Below are 15,731 nucleotides of genomic sequence, written 5' to 3' on the forward strand. Positions count from 1 at the left end.
TCGATTGTTCTGCCTCGTGAGTCGTAAATAATTGCCCGAGTCGTTAAGCAACCGTCGGACAATATATCGTCGAACTCTTGGAAACTCGTTAACTTAATCCTTAAATGCGTGGTTTTTGTCCAAACGCAATAAAACGCGTTGAAATTGTTAGTTTATTCGTCGGAAGAATCGCGGACTGTATGTTATAAAAATCGAACAATAACAGTTCGTACGAAGATTATACAAATAATAGAATAACAAACGTGGGATAAATATACGGATATATAAAACACGATAAAACAATAAAAAATAAAAATCACGCTCACATCAACTAACTTAATATCTTATCGATCTTATATCTCGATTAAAACGAATATTCCTAAGTGTTATTATGTAAATCATTGTGTATACGTAAAATGAGTATTGGTGTAATCACGTACGACGATATCGTGCTTTCAAAAATTAATGAAATTCTCCATCGAGAGAATCTCGTTCATAGATTATTAAACAAAAATCAAGTTCTTACATCGAAGTCGAAAAGCTAATGTGTTCTTTTTTCCTTATTTTTGCTCGTAAGGCAACGTTTGATTACATCGATGTGAAATTAAAGTATCGTAGAAGTTGTCAACAATGCTAATTACTCACTTGTGTAAAGTCTGCACCGATGAACGCCTGCTCCATGCCGATCCATATTGTGATTGGTATAAGGAGCTGCTGATAAGGCTTCTTCAGTTGATAAGCAGTTGCCGAGAGCAATTGTATACCACTGAGCTCTTGACTGTCCACTTTTCTTTGTTTCTCGCCATACCTGCAACAGGGAAGAAGAGAATTCTCGTTATTCCGTCCGAATTAAGTCCAAGCTCTCGTCGCGCGACTAATTCGACAAGTTGCTTCGAGGTTGCAGACATAATCGACAAGTGGAAGCGACACAGAAATGGTAAACGACGCAAGTGTCGGAAGTGAAAATTGTCCGTGTCGCGGCAGAAACGGATGCCTGTTAATTTCGGCGATTTTCGTAAATTCCTGAACGAACGTCCTTCCAAGCACTTTCAGGCTTCGCCGTCTTTGAATTTGGAAGAAAAATAAATAAACGCCGGAGGAGGAAAAGAGTATGATAAATCCATTCTTATTTACTGTTCGATATTTACTGTTCGATAATTGAAAATACTACGCTCGATGTTTGACGAATATCTCAATGGTCCAAGTGAAAGATGAGCCACTGGATCGAAAGATGTCAATACTTAGAAGAGTAAGTGATGAATGTACGAGGTTTGGCAAGAAATCAAAGCTATAATTTGCAACGATAAATATTTTGAAATGTTGTGACAATCGGTATTTTGAAATCTTCAAACGTAATAGGAAAAGCTACAGAGGAGAAACACGATGATATGGCACGTTCTCTTACGAGAAAATAAATTCAAAAATATCTTCATACAATTTTATATTACATTACATTCGTATAATTTTATATTATAATTATAGTTTTATTTAGATTTAGGATTAAGTGTCTGGTTTAATCAGCTAAAAGAACGTTGCACATCATCGTGCTCCTTTAATCGTAGCTTAAATCCTGTAGTTTTCAAATAGCGTAACAACGCAATCAAACCGTAAGTGTATTGTTGTAGAGGCTTATCTGGCTTGGTATATTTATTCTAATACATTTGTGGTGCCGGTTTCCTATGCTAAGTAAGTAATCTCGAACGCCTGTGACAGTGGAGGCTGTCAATGGAGCCTTGATACTCCCATGATTCGAAATGTATGTATTGCGAAATGTTGACAGAAATCAGTGAGGTAGAACGCTCGTGGATTGATTAACAACCAGTTGGAATATATTAATCGTGATGGAAATACCACGATATGCAAAAAGAACTTGTCAAAGACAAACACAAGTATTTCCTGTTTTGAAATATGATTTCTGACACTTGAAGCATTAACTTGTAACTCTTCTTACGCACGACATTTCTCTCAAAACACCTGCGATAGATTATAATTGTTTAAACAGTTGCGGATAACGAGACGAAGGTAATTGGAATTCCCCTCTTTCTTTATTTAGAAATCTTTCTATTGGTAGTTTAATTTTTATCAAAAGTCAGTTAATTAGAACGCGAAGAAATGTAACTAGCTACTGGATCTAGCTACTGGATCGTTCAAGAAGCTGTCGATGGCAATTTTAATTGTCGATTTTATTATACGATTAAACGCACGAATTAACAATAAAAGTCTGAGGTAATCTATAGAAGGAGTGTTGTTTTCCAACAGAAAGGAAAGATCTTCTGTTTTGGGACAAAATAAATTATCTTATTGGTATTTTGATCTTTAGGAAACGTTGTTTTCATTACAAGAAGCTGGATATCCCAGAAGATTATAAAAATCGTTTCCAGGAACCTATTGCTAAGAAAAAAACAAGTTTTACGGAAAAGTAATGACAAACAATAAACAGTTGTTAAAGAAACGATGCTTATACTGTTTAGTAATATATGATATAAAGATATATTGTATAATTAAATTTCTGATTACACGACAGGATCAGTCATTTTTATAGGTTCAGAGCAAAGGAAGAGATTCGTTGTTAATCGTTTCATCTTCGTCAGAATCTTCAATCTACATGGTAATAAAGCAAACCAACACTTAATGAGCAATAAACTTTACATTTACAAGACGCGGGCTCATTAAAACGAACGTTCGTCTCTCGAAGACACGACCGGTTGATCGAAGGAATAATTTTACAAGTGGTACGATATAAAATTCTAGTCTCGGTATACTTCAACGTTCAGGTTTATCCAAATCAGACGTGGAAAGCTTAAGCGTAGCATTGTAATCTTGCGATACGTTCGCCTCGCAAAAACATAGTGCATAAAATAACTTCTCCTTGAAAATTCCCTCGAATGAACTCTGTACATTTATACGCAGAGGAACAGACTTAACGTGCATATACAGGATGTTTCAGGCAACTCAGTCAAGCGACCTAAAAGTGTCGTTTATCTGGAAGCCGAAGAAAATCGAAGCTTCTCGCTATCTTGTTATCTTCTCGTCGAATTTCAAATATTTAGTTGCTACTTCGTAGCAGTCAGTGTGTAATTTTGGCAGAGTATAACTTCGCATAGAAGATAAATATCGTTAAATTTAATTCCGTAAAATGTACGAAGTGGAAAACTGGGAAAGACGTAAGTCTTTCTGCGACGTATTCTCGTGTATATTTATTATCGTAGTTCTCGAATCTTTATGCATATGCCGATGTCACTGTCGTTTTAGTAAGCGTAAATTCTTGCACGAGGTATTTGACAAAAGCTTTAGTATAACATTGAGGCAAAAATTCAAATAAATCAACGATGATCCGTTTCGCGCTATTTTCAACTAAAGAAGACACGATCGAAACGAACAACGAAAGAAAACGATCCAAAGTGCGTAGCGGAATTAGAGATGCGTCGATTGCGATACGAAAAAATACGGATGACGAATAAAGAATCTTGAAAATAATTGCGTCCAATCGCCTATCATCCGAGACCACTGAATCTCGCCTAATGAAACTTTCTTCTCTATCTTCTATCTTTCCGTGGCTCTATGTTGACCCGTTCGCGTGGAACACCTTGTACGTACACCGTACACCGTACAAAGTGGTAGTACGTACTTGCTTCGTTTCGCGATGAAGGCTGGCTACGTTCGTTATATCTCGGCGAAAAACCGGTTCAAATTTTTGTCACGGTTTTTTCACCGAAAGAAAATTCCGAATTCAAGTCGAACGTGAAACGCGTGTACACGTTCGAACGCGTAACACAGCCGGAGAACGAAGGGAGAGGGTGGATTTTTACACGAGTTGCTGGATCCACGATCGGCTACGAAGGTCGATAATTTCGAGAGAGAAAGATCGCGGAAATCCTCATGGCGAGCATGTCAGGCAGAGAGGCAGGCGAACACTCGTAAAAGAGCCGTTCAACAGAATCCGGTAAATTATCCTGCTGCTAAATTTAGCCACGGATCACTTGAATACGATCTACCCTGAGGGGGCTGAGGGATCAGCGATTCAGCAGCCAGAAGAAAGTCGGTGGAACGAAGCAACCCGGCCGACGTGCGAGAGAAGCCGAGGTTTTTAGAGTCGCTGCAGCCTCGGGCGACGTTCGCCAATTCGCCAAATAAATTTTAAACGGCCTGGTGCTAAACGACCGTGGCCATCTTCTTGTGGTTAGCATTCAAAGGTACGTTTTACGACCCGAGGAATCTGTGTTGTTTGGATTTCTGGCGATTATTAACCCTTAAACCATTGAATGGTCAAGGATGGGTAAGATCTCGCAGCGGTATATCTTTTTGAGATTGTGGAATTAACGAAATTATACAAGCGGCGTTCTATGTTTTATTATCATTGAACAACGAACAAAGGATAGAAAAATGATCGTTCGTAATGCTTATAAATAATTACGTCGCGATGGTATTATTGCGACAGGACAGTATTAAAATAAAATTCGAACGGAGTGCGTTCGTGATAGATTTCAAGTGTTAAAATAAGAAAATCTGTATGTTCTTCTGAAAGTTTAGAAATCTATCGCCGAATTTACTAAACATACTTGTCTTATATATTTATATGATTTATAGTCTACTTGGTGTATTTATTATAATATATCTATAATATTCGCGTACTACTTTCCAATGAACTTGTAAATTAATTTTATTCTAACGTAAAAAGATTCGAACGAAACCTTGAATCTTAACACTTTTTTTTATCGCTGAAGTATACTTTTCTATTTACATTTTCATGCCAATTCTCAGAGTCATCGATGTCTGTTTGAAGATTTTGCAATGGCCAATCATCGGTTGAAACGAGTCTCGCTAGTTGTATCAGGGACAAACGTATTCTGGTCACTTGACAAATATATGTACGCTTTACACTGTACAGTGTACTCTGTTTTGAGAAAGTTTTAAGACTTGTTGTTGCCTTAAAACACGACGAATTTTGTGCTGTAAGTGACTTACATGGAAGATCAGAAGAAACACGAAATCGTAATGAAATATGTTTAACGGAAGCGAATAGCGTACAATTGGTTGCGTTCTTAACGCTAAATTTCCCGGACAAGAGGCTTGGCATAATCTTCTGAATTGAACTGGAGAACAGCAGTAAATTAATTACACGCTAGATACTGGATGTCTGGGTAATCGAAAGTTCGCCAGCAAGGATTTACGTAAACCTAGTTACGCGAAAATCGTTCTGTATTGTTTCTTTCCTCCTGAACTCGCGAGCATAATTTCCATTCTCAACGTCGAACGACAAACAGAGTTTTACGTGAAACTCGTCGGTCATTTTTTTACGACATTTTAATCATTCTTAAGAAACAGCTCTATTAAGAATGAAACAAACACGAAGCTGTTGTCGTAGAAAATATTACATTACTATGTATTTATCGAATTAGTTAGTGTGGATGTATCCTTCATATATTTCAGTACGTAATAAATTTACTAAATTTTTATTAACGTTAATTATAATATTAATTCGACAACATAAACGAGAAAACATAAAATAGACGATATACACGATTTAACGATACGACGTAACAAGAATATTTTCGTAGCTACTTTCATTTCGAAAGGAACCGAGTAACATCAAATTACGTAGAACAATTTTTAACAGCCTTATTAAAATGAAGATCTTCCAAGAATCAAACAGTTAGATATCGTCATTAAATACGATGCCAATCATGTTCATTAACATAGTTCCCAAGACGGTTGAGAGGAAGTGCCAGATAAAATCCTCCTGCCCCTGCGCAAAGTTTTCATCGACCGCCACGAGTCAATGTTCACGTTCGCGAACCTAATATTACGTACTATATTTCCGTTAAAGTAGCTCTAACTCGCACTGTTCTGCGAATCGATCTGCTAACAAACACGAAACTACTGTTCCAGATTATTTCATCGCTTAGATACATATGTTTGATTAACGTTTTTATGTAATTCAATTAGGAAATTCCGAACAAACGAATTTATAACGATTATGTCATTCGTGGTCGTTATTGGCGATGACGTTGATATTTAAACATTAACACAAAATTAAACACAAAAAATTCTATTCTTTCTGCGATTCCAACTGTGAACTCGTGTCGGAGTCAAACGCATGCCGAACGTAACACCGGCCTCGATCTGAAACTTACCTCCGACCTTAGCCTTAACACGCTAATGATATCTGAAAATGTTTCTTGTAACTACACCGCGGATATTTACGCAAGTTTGTCTCACTACGAAGACAAATAAAGAAACAGAGAACCTATAGAGAAATTTGTTTTATCTACTTAAGTACTGTGCTGGGTGCTACACTTTGCACGCTATATGTATCTTCGCACATAGTATGTATTTCGTGCATTTTTCCACTTTGCACTAATTATAATATTTATAAGCTTGCGTGTATATCGACGAGTCGCCGTACTCGTTATACGTCGCAACTATCTATATCGCACTTGTCAAATACAATTTAATTTCGTAAACTTATAACGATATCATTTACTTTTTAAACTGTCTTTTATCTACCACTGACCATTGTATACCTAATACAAATCATAGATCTTATTGACTCGAGATTGTCGAACGTTAAATATTATTCGATCCTGGTCTGCGATTGTGCAGTGCACGGTACGAGTGTCAACGTACGTGCAAGTCATGCACGTGAACATTCTAACTAGAATGTGTCAGCTTGTAAACATTAAACAAGCCATCGGCTAATCCAAATACATAATTCAAGAATGTCTGACTCATAGCCCGCTACCGATTGCATTTCTAGCTGCGTTAACTATACTTATCTACATGTATCTAATGAACGAAGGAGAAAGAAAGAAAAAAAAAGAAGAAGTTGAAGGAAAGGAGGAAAAAGGAGCGATCAGAAATATGTTCGCGGAATGGAATGAAGTATTAGCCGTGGACCGTTAATCGATCGTAAACGTGTGTGTGACAAACGCGAGGTGGAAAACATCGGTCGCGCGAAACCGTTCACCACGATAAAACAACGTCGAAGCGTTTAAGTAGCTTCTGTCGAATGCAAGGTCGCTCGGGTTTCCGGCCACCTTAGTATAGATAAATAGATATATATATACGGATTTAATATCGATACGTGTTCGAATTTTATGGAACGTCACGTACGAGAAACGTGAATCATCCTTTTTTTCTGGGAAAACCGAATCCTTATTGTTCTGGAAATATGAGAAAATATTCCTTGCGAAGGGGAATGATTGCGATAATCGTAGACTGGCCGATTTTTACGCATTTGTGGAAAATTTAACGGTGGATGGAAGCGGGAGAATGAAGAAAACGAGGGAAGAAAAGAGACAGAGGAAAGTAAGAGGAGACAGAAGGGGCTAAGAAGAGAAGGAACACAAGGAGCAGACGAAAAAGGAAAGAGTAGAATGGAAGACAAGCAAGAGAAGAGGAGGAAAAGGAATAAAAGGAGAGAATCGAGAGGAGACAAGATAGAAGAATGAAAAGCAAAGGAGACTAGTCATTAAGAGTAGTAACTATCTTTGTTCCTGTTTGTTCTCAAGTTCAAGCAGAAATAGCTCGATGCTTATCGAAGATAAGATTTCTCTGCTTCACCTTTCCTCTATATGTCTGTACAAATTTGTTTTATATACCACATTTCAATCAAGTCAATAATTTATAAACCTATACTTTATCTGACATCTTAGAAATTGCTACACGCGGATGTTTAAGCAAATTCATATCTTTACGGCCGCAACTAAAAAGATAGAAGCTAAGCAGAGAATTGGGTTTTCATCGATCAAATATCGGATGATATTATTAATAAGACAGAAATCTTATATCGTTTCGTGTTTTCACCTTTCGTGTACTCTGTGTATTTTCCTTTTTACATTTTTAAATTTGCACTTTAAATTTTCGCGACACAGATTACCAATCGCCATACAGACAAGCGTCAATACGCAGTAAAAATGTTTATCTTATTTGCAAGCGTTACGAGAAGATTCGAAAACTAGAACTATCGAAATTACAGTAAAAACAGGAAAAATTAACTTTTTTATTTTTCACATACACGAACGATGCAAACTATCATTACCTAATGGAAATTACATTTTTATTTGTCCGACGCTATGATTTATGTCACGGTCTCACAATACTCCATTCAATCGATGAAAGAGACGATATCATAATTGCATTCTATAAGGATAGGTAAAATGCGGCACAAGTATCGTTGATGTATGCAACAAGATACCTTCTTCGCGGCAAGTATTTCATTGTTCGAATCGTTTAATGATACAGGAAGCGTGGAATTAGAGAAATGCACGAAGAATGAACTAAAAATAAGCATGGACAAACGATATTCCAGCTACAACAATTTTCGATGATTGTCAGGTGATTTTCAATTGGTGTAATAATTAATAGTTTCAACGAAAGATAAGCTAAAATTATTAATTATATAATTATAAAATTATAAATTACAAGCGAAAGAACTCGAATTTTTCTTTTGATATTTATCGCGATACCGTGAACGAGGAAAGTAAATATGTCGTTCCATTCACAAGTACTATATTACAGAATGAATCTCACGAAAAGAATATCGTTATTTTGACTTCTCTCGTTTCTTTTTTTTTTTTTTTTTTTACAAAGATTTCCTCGGTATATTTCCGACAGTTTTTCCTCGAACAATGAGTTTTCACGCAATTAATACGTTGATAATAAGAGTCGGCATTGCGTTAAGGCAACATTGTATTTGCATTTTTTTTCCATTTAATTTACATTAGACATCGAATTCTGTTTTTTAGTATCGTGCCTATGAAAGAGAATTCCAAAGATTCGTCCGATATCTTTGTTCTTACTATCTTTCTTTTTCCACTTAGATCGCATAATTTTATGTAGCACGAAGAAATCAAAGTGTTTGTAGCAATATGATAAACTAGTTTTTCGTACCATGAAAATATTTATATTTAATGTATGTGCTTGTCACGATATTCGAAACATTTTTATGTTTCAATTTCGCTGCTATTTTATCGAACAATAAAATAATTCTGATTGAGATATCTAACTGGGAGAAGTATTCGCTCGAATATTTCATTACCTGACAGAAACTGCTAAACCTAAACCAATAAACGCATGTACGAGTAAAAGCGACAAAACTTTCCGATCTACGTAATATGCAGTTGCAACACTAGTCGCGACCACTATGCCAGTCGATAGTAGAACTCAGTCAGAATAGCGATTGCAGAATCATTGCAGAACACACGGTGTTACGAATCTTTCATTTATTCGACTTCCACCGTTGAGGAATACTGACACACTGCGTGAATGGCTGATTTTATTATGCACAACGAGTCTAGAAACTGGGCCGGGTTATAACTCTGTTCTTATTGCGGATAGAAGAAAAAGATCGTAGAGCAACAATTTGCATTCTTTATCAAGCTGTATCATCGTAAATCGATTTTTTTTATACAATTGCATTAATGCAGTTACAAAGTGCTATTGTACCTTCCTTTTCCTTTTTTTCTTTTTTTTAATAAAACCTTGCAGTTTATTGTAACGAACAAAGGATGCGTTAGAATACAATGTCAACAAAATTAATATTTCCTGAGAGAGTTTCATAAATCTTATACAATATCCATTAACGTTAAAATGGATGTTACAGTGATAATGGATATTTTGTATAATACAATAGAGCTCCCTAATACGGATACCCTAATATCTAAACGTTCTATTATTCGAACCGTTTATTATCAAAGCTTAATATTTCTCACCAAGAGATCACTTTCTTCCGTTTCAAATTGTATACATATTTGATTAATTTGATTGCTTTATTCGATCGAGTGAATTCTGATTGTATGAAACTAATAGCGTTTCAACTATGGGAATAAAACACGACGTAAGTTACAACGTAAGTGCAACAAGATTAGCAGAGATGTATAAGGTTGGAAAAGCCACGATCACAGATATTAGAAAACAACAGCATGATATTGAAAGTTATCTAAAGCACGTAGATTACTCGAATCAGCGGTAAGAAAACCTGAAATATACTCGTGTAATTAAACGGTTTCATTTCGATAGAGACGAATGAAAACAGTCAACGAAAGTGGTAACGAAGAGGTGTCCTCTCATGTCGAAGCATAAAGAACTCCAATGATTTCAAAGTACAGGAAGAATATAACCCTATGCAGTTACTTACGTTGAAAGAATTATATGACTCAACAGCGAAAATAGACACGGGATGCATAAATATTGAAAGAATCAGTCGATTAATCTTAATGCGTATTGGAATAAATGAAATTTAATAGGAGAAAAACGATAGCTCTATCATCCGAAATTGCATTATCCGAACAGGTTTTTCTCCCTGTTAGTCCGGATAAGTAAGGTTCTATCGTACATACGATATAGGCGCAAAGATTTTCTATGGTGAGCGCTGAAATACTTTCGTGTGTTGGTGTGTTGCTCTCGCCAGGTACGGAGATCGCTAACGCGCGCAAAAATAAAAAGGAGAGAAAATCCAGCGTCATTAAGCGCCATTATAACGTCATCCATGGTACCAGCGGTCGTAACAATGCGGCAAGGTCAGCAAGAATCGCTTTATCTCGAGAGGAAAGAATAAGAGGCGACTAGAGCTGATGGAAACGGGCTGGCGAGTGAATCGGAAACTCGAAGACCTCCTCGGCCAGCCTCTGTGTATCTACCGTGCAAAAGTTTCCCACTGATGATTTTGCTCTTGCAACATGCACACGGGAATGGCTTCTGAACCGTTATAACACAGTACGGTTGGCTGGTGAAGCAACTGCGCCGATTCAAGTATGGACTTGGAACGATAAGTCGAGAACTGTGCGATACGATACGACACGTTCGCTATTGGTAATGATATTGTAATAAAGAGCAGCAATAGCACGACGTAATGAATTACAATTATTACGTGTTGATTTTTCAATGTAAATCCTATCGAAAACGTTTCAGACGAATTAGATAAAAACGTGCAGGAAATCTTCTTAAGATCCGAATCTGTAGCGTGAAATTGTTTATAGGATTGTAGAAACCAAATGATGATGAATATAACAATAATATGAGCGTCAAAATTGATGCAAATAGTAATCTATAGTAACCTAAGGAAATTAAGTACTCTAGAAGGTCTTATTATTGAAAAGCATAAGGAAAAGGAGGAAAATCGTGCAAAAACATTGAGAAAAAGTATTTGAGAAATTTACAAGTTGCAACGTTAGATATTAAAAATATGTAAAAAGAGATACACTGACGTTAAGAATTGCTCGAAAAAATTGCAACGTAGAGAGATCAAAGAAAGAAATATTATCCGAAGAAAATAATTGGAAGAAAGATTCTCGTTTCTTGGAATTAACAATTGGAATTTTCTGGGATTCAAACAAGATTAAAATGATATGTATATATATATATATATTGATTTAAAAAATTATTTGAAAAAGTCGGAGGTCAATTTCTCGCGGCGTTACTTAATCGACGCTAAGAAAACTTACGACCTAAGTTAGAAGGCTTACGCTAGAAGACACGACTGCAAATTATTTGAGAAGATCGCAAATTGCTACGTTAAAAATTGCACCAAAAGAAATATGTTCTTAATGAGCGTGAAACTTCAAGTTACGTTTGTAACGAGTAGATACATTATCGGTGAAGAAACCAAAATCATCCATATGCGATTGGCGTAAGAACATGATTGCAGACGTAAAAAAGCGAAGCTAATAAACGCTTGTGTCTGTAGTACATTGTCAATGGAAAATGACAGCTGAGACATATACAGTTATTTCTCGCTAATTTCCGAAGCCGATCGCGCGGAATCGTTTACCTCGTTTCGGAATTACGAAGGATAGTGGTTGTGATCGATCGCAACTTAATCTTTCCAGGAATCGGAATTCCAGTGGAATCGCAGAATCATCAAACGTGCAATTTCACGCGCAGCACGTGGAATGCGCGTTGCGCTCTGTTATTGTGCAGGTGAATCGACCGAGGATGAATTGGATGTTCATCAAAGCGCAGACTGCCGGAAATCGAAAGTAGTCAAGTGTTTCTGGCACAAGAGATATTCCTTTCTCCTGGCAACTATGTATACCAATACTAAGGAGAGACAAAGGAGCTCCGGCTACAGCTACGTTAGAAAACTTATCGTGTTATGCAGCGTGTTTAATTTAAATAGAAATAATTCATTTGAAATTTTTGAGATCTGGCATTTTTTTAATCTGTGAAGAAAATTTTTCTTTTTTTTTTTTTTACTAATTATTAATAATGGAATTTCGGGTGATTTTACGATGAAAACGTATTCAGCTAAGATTTTAGGATAGTTTTAATGAAAACAAATACGCTTATCGTTCAATTAATTAACAATTTACTCCAGTATAATAACACACCTAACAGAGTGTGTAATATAAATTGCAACGTATATGTAATAAAAAACTGTGTCATAATATCAAGCGTAAAATGGTTACATAAAAGTAATTTTGTTTTAAACTTACACAGCTACCAAAAAAGTTCAAATAAAATGGTGATTTCATACTAACTTGATTCTGATGATGTGAAATGTTAAACGTGAATTATTACTAGAACATGATCACGAAACAGACTTAATGGAAATCGCATCTAAACCAAATCGATTTAAAGGATGATAGGATAAATAAAAATGTTTAACGTTACAATTTCGTTTGAATGATTATTATCTGTCTTTAAAATTCAGAAAACTCTATAAGCATTACTTTTTGCAATCATGCTCGATGATATAATAATTTCTGTAGAAATGTCCGATTTTACGTATTTACACGAATTAGTATGACGTATCGACGTGAATAACATGACAGAGGAAAAGAACAATTTTTCCAACCGCTCCGATATTGTGAGGTACGATCGTAAATCAGACTACAATCATGAACACGAGGCTCATATCTGAACGATTCTATGAATGAAGCATGAATCCACGGTAATACGGTATATAATGGTCTAGCCTTTACGTAATTCATAAAGAATCGTAAAATTCGCACTCGAACGATTCTTCTTATTCACGCGGCAAAATACAATCATAATGATTTATTTATGTCACTTAAAACGCGATACATATAATTATAACATAGTTTGTGTTTATAATTCATTTCTAATTGCTAAATAATAACCGCATAGAGGTTTCTGAAAATCTTACGAGATTATGAACATCGAACACGTTTTATACGTAACTATGATATTTTTTACTATTCTATCTTGCCTTCAAACTGCTTTTAGACAACTTTCGAATATCGATCGACTCATTAGCTTAATTTTATTATGCTATTTCAGGTCCGAACTACGAACGAAATAAATTTACAAATTGCCACGCAGCTTATTTTGCAAAGCGAGAATATATTCGTTAACAATGAAACTATTAGGTACGAGGATTATATAAAGATATCAGGTAGGGTATTTTATAAATTTTGCAAGTTCGTTATACGATGCAATTATCATCATTTCTTCGTAGTTTTATAATTCAATAATTCTCATTATACAAAATAGCCTGCATAATTTTCAAATACTCCGTAATTTTCTAATTCCTTTGTAACTTAGTTCTACGATTCTTCTTATGTAACATAGTCTATATAGTTTCATAATTTTCACGATCTTCTGGTTTCTCCATAGTCCGATACTAGAAGCTCATAAATTTGAAATGCAGTAATAGCGATAAATAGATGTATTATTTGAACAAGTCTCGCAACTATAACTTCTAATCTTCCTGTTTCTACGCGATGCCCAAGTTCCACGAGAAGATAAAATTCTCTACGTGTCAAAAATATACCTTTTCCTATTCACCTTTAAGATTTCCGATAAAAGCCTACCTTAAAATTGCTCTTCGGGGTCAACCGTGAACATTATCGTTGATTACAACAAAAAGCTGCCACCATGCGAATCTAAACCTAAACCGCGCTAATGCCCACTTTTTTCCTCCTCTTAACGAATCCTTCGTTTCATTCACGTAGATTGTGAGAACGGCCCGCAATAATTTATTTTTTGTTGACACGTTTAGATCACGCATGAGATTCTCCCAGCGACTGGTAAACTGTAGATGAAACGATAGAGGTGTCGTCACCGTTTTCACACTTACCATGGGAAGATATCGCTTCGATCTAAAGAGTTGGAAGGCCAGACGCATTAATTATCAATGAAAACGGTACAGACCCCATGCATATGTAAATGTTTGAAACGACATGCACGTTGGTGGTGTATCGATGATGAAGCGTCACCAATGCCAATAGAAAATCAGCATTCCCGCGTGCGCGGCTATTAATATTTTTAGCGTCGGTATATCATTAGAACGTTGCCAACGTCCGGATAAGAGGACAGACGTCCTTGGTGGACGAGGTAGTATGTACTGTTATGAAAAGGCACAAATAATATTACCCTGTGTTTACAGACAGCGCGTGATTGAAATGCAAATGACGACATCGGATGATCGGGAAAAATTCTGTGTAGCCTGTAAATCTCAGCTCGAGACGGTTTGCTGGTCACGAAATCACGAATCCTGAGATCACCGATGCTCGAAATGACAAATCTCCGACAGGCCGGCCGGCTCGCTTATATGACTCGATCACTTGCCGGAAGCTATTCGGTCGCTGCGCTGGGCCGAGTCGTTGGCGCCACAATGTAAGTACACGAGAAATGACGGCAGTAACGGGATTTATATTTTGGTAACAGGCGTACACAGATACAGTACGGTGCAAATGTCTCGTGGAATTTAGCATGATGATTTCATACTGGCAAGTGATCACGTTATATCTTCGCGATGTGTTACGTAGGAACGAATCTTCGGATATTTGTTTCACGATGTTAATTGTTCGTCATTTTTCTTGACTTGTAAGTCCTGTGAAGTTTCATTGATAAGTAGAATGGTAAGTTGGTTGTTACAAGACACGTATAAAATAAACTGCCGAAAAGAAGACAGGAAGAAACAAAATAAATAGCTTAAGATAACGAAAATAGAGATGGCAGATAGTACGAAGTGAGGTAATCGAGTTATTTGATAAAAATGGAACCTTTGATGTCAAGAGAATGAAGGATTATACAAAGTATTCATTAATTTAGGGAAAGTCTGATCGATGAAAAATAAATTATAAATTAATCCCTATTTTTTTAAATATATCCTTCGTGGTAAATTGCTAAAAAGGAAACTTCTTAATAATTATTGTTTATTTAATTTCATAGCTCGTGGGCTTCACTATATCACAAAACGTGTTGTCACGATTGTAATATGTATCACTGTACTTTTGTATAATAATATATACGTAATTCATACCATATGACACTAAGAGATAATATTATCGTATGTAATATTCTTGCGAATGCTAGTTATCGTATCATATTATATTATTCATTCTTTCGTGCAAGAATGTATGACGAAAACGAATATCTACATACATATGTATGGGCATATATTTGAGTTTTTGTTGTATCAATATTGTCAATATTGGCTGTAGATTAAGCAGTGCTTGTTGACGAATATACTACATCGATGATTAAAGTATATTTGAACATTTAGAGGTGTTAGGTATTACATTAGATTCTCCGGATGTTTACGAACATATTCATAGCTCCAATCGATCGTGTTTTGATCGAAGAAGACAACATTTTCGTAATCTATTTTACGGTGAAATTTATTTATGTAACCAAAAATACCGTTCACTTTCTTTTTCTTTCTGCAGCTCGTCTTATACGTTTTTTCCTCTTCGAAGAGATACGAATAAGGTATGGCAACCGAGTAAATAAATGTACAAGCGTGTCAAGAAACGTTGTATAATTACAACGTTGAGTAGAAATCG

At 36.0% G+C, this 15,731-nt stretch overlaps 1 protein-coding gene across 3 annotated transcripts in view; it reads right to left on the minus strand.

The window, feature by feature from the left end:
• The window catches only part of LOC100652202 (UNC93-like protein), a 55,337-nt gene that overhangs the window by 11,710 nt on the left and 27,896 nt on the right, over positions 1-15,731 (minus strand). For all 3 annotated transcript variants that reach the window (XM_003398924.4, XM_048410352.1, XM_012313739.3), the window contains exon 4: positions 625-787. In XM_003398924.4, the coding sequence (XP_003398972.1) occupies positions 625-787 (163 nt within the window). The remainder of the gene's footprint in view (positions 1-624; positions 788-15,731) is intronic.

This window comes from Bombus terrestris, chromosome 11 (genome assembly GCF_910591885.1).
Source record: "Bombus terrestris chromosome 11, iyBomTerr1.2, whole genome shotgun sequence".
Lineage (NCBI taxonomy): Eukaryota > Metazoa > Arthropoda > Insecta > Hymenoptera > Apidae > Bombus > Bombus terrestris.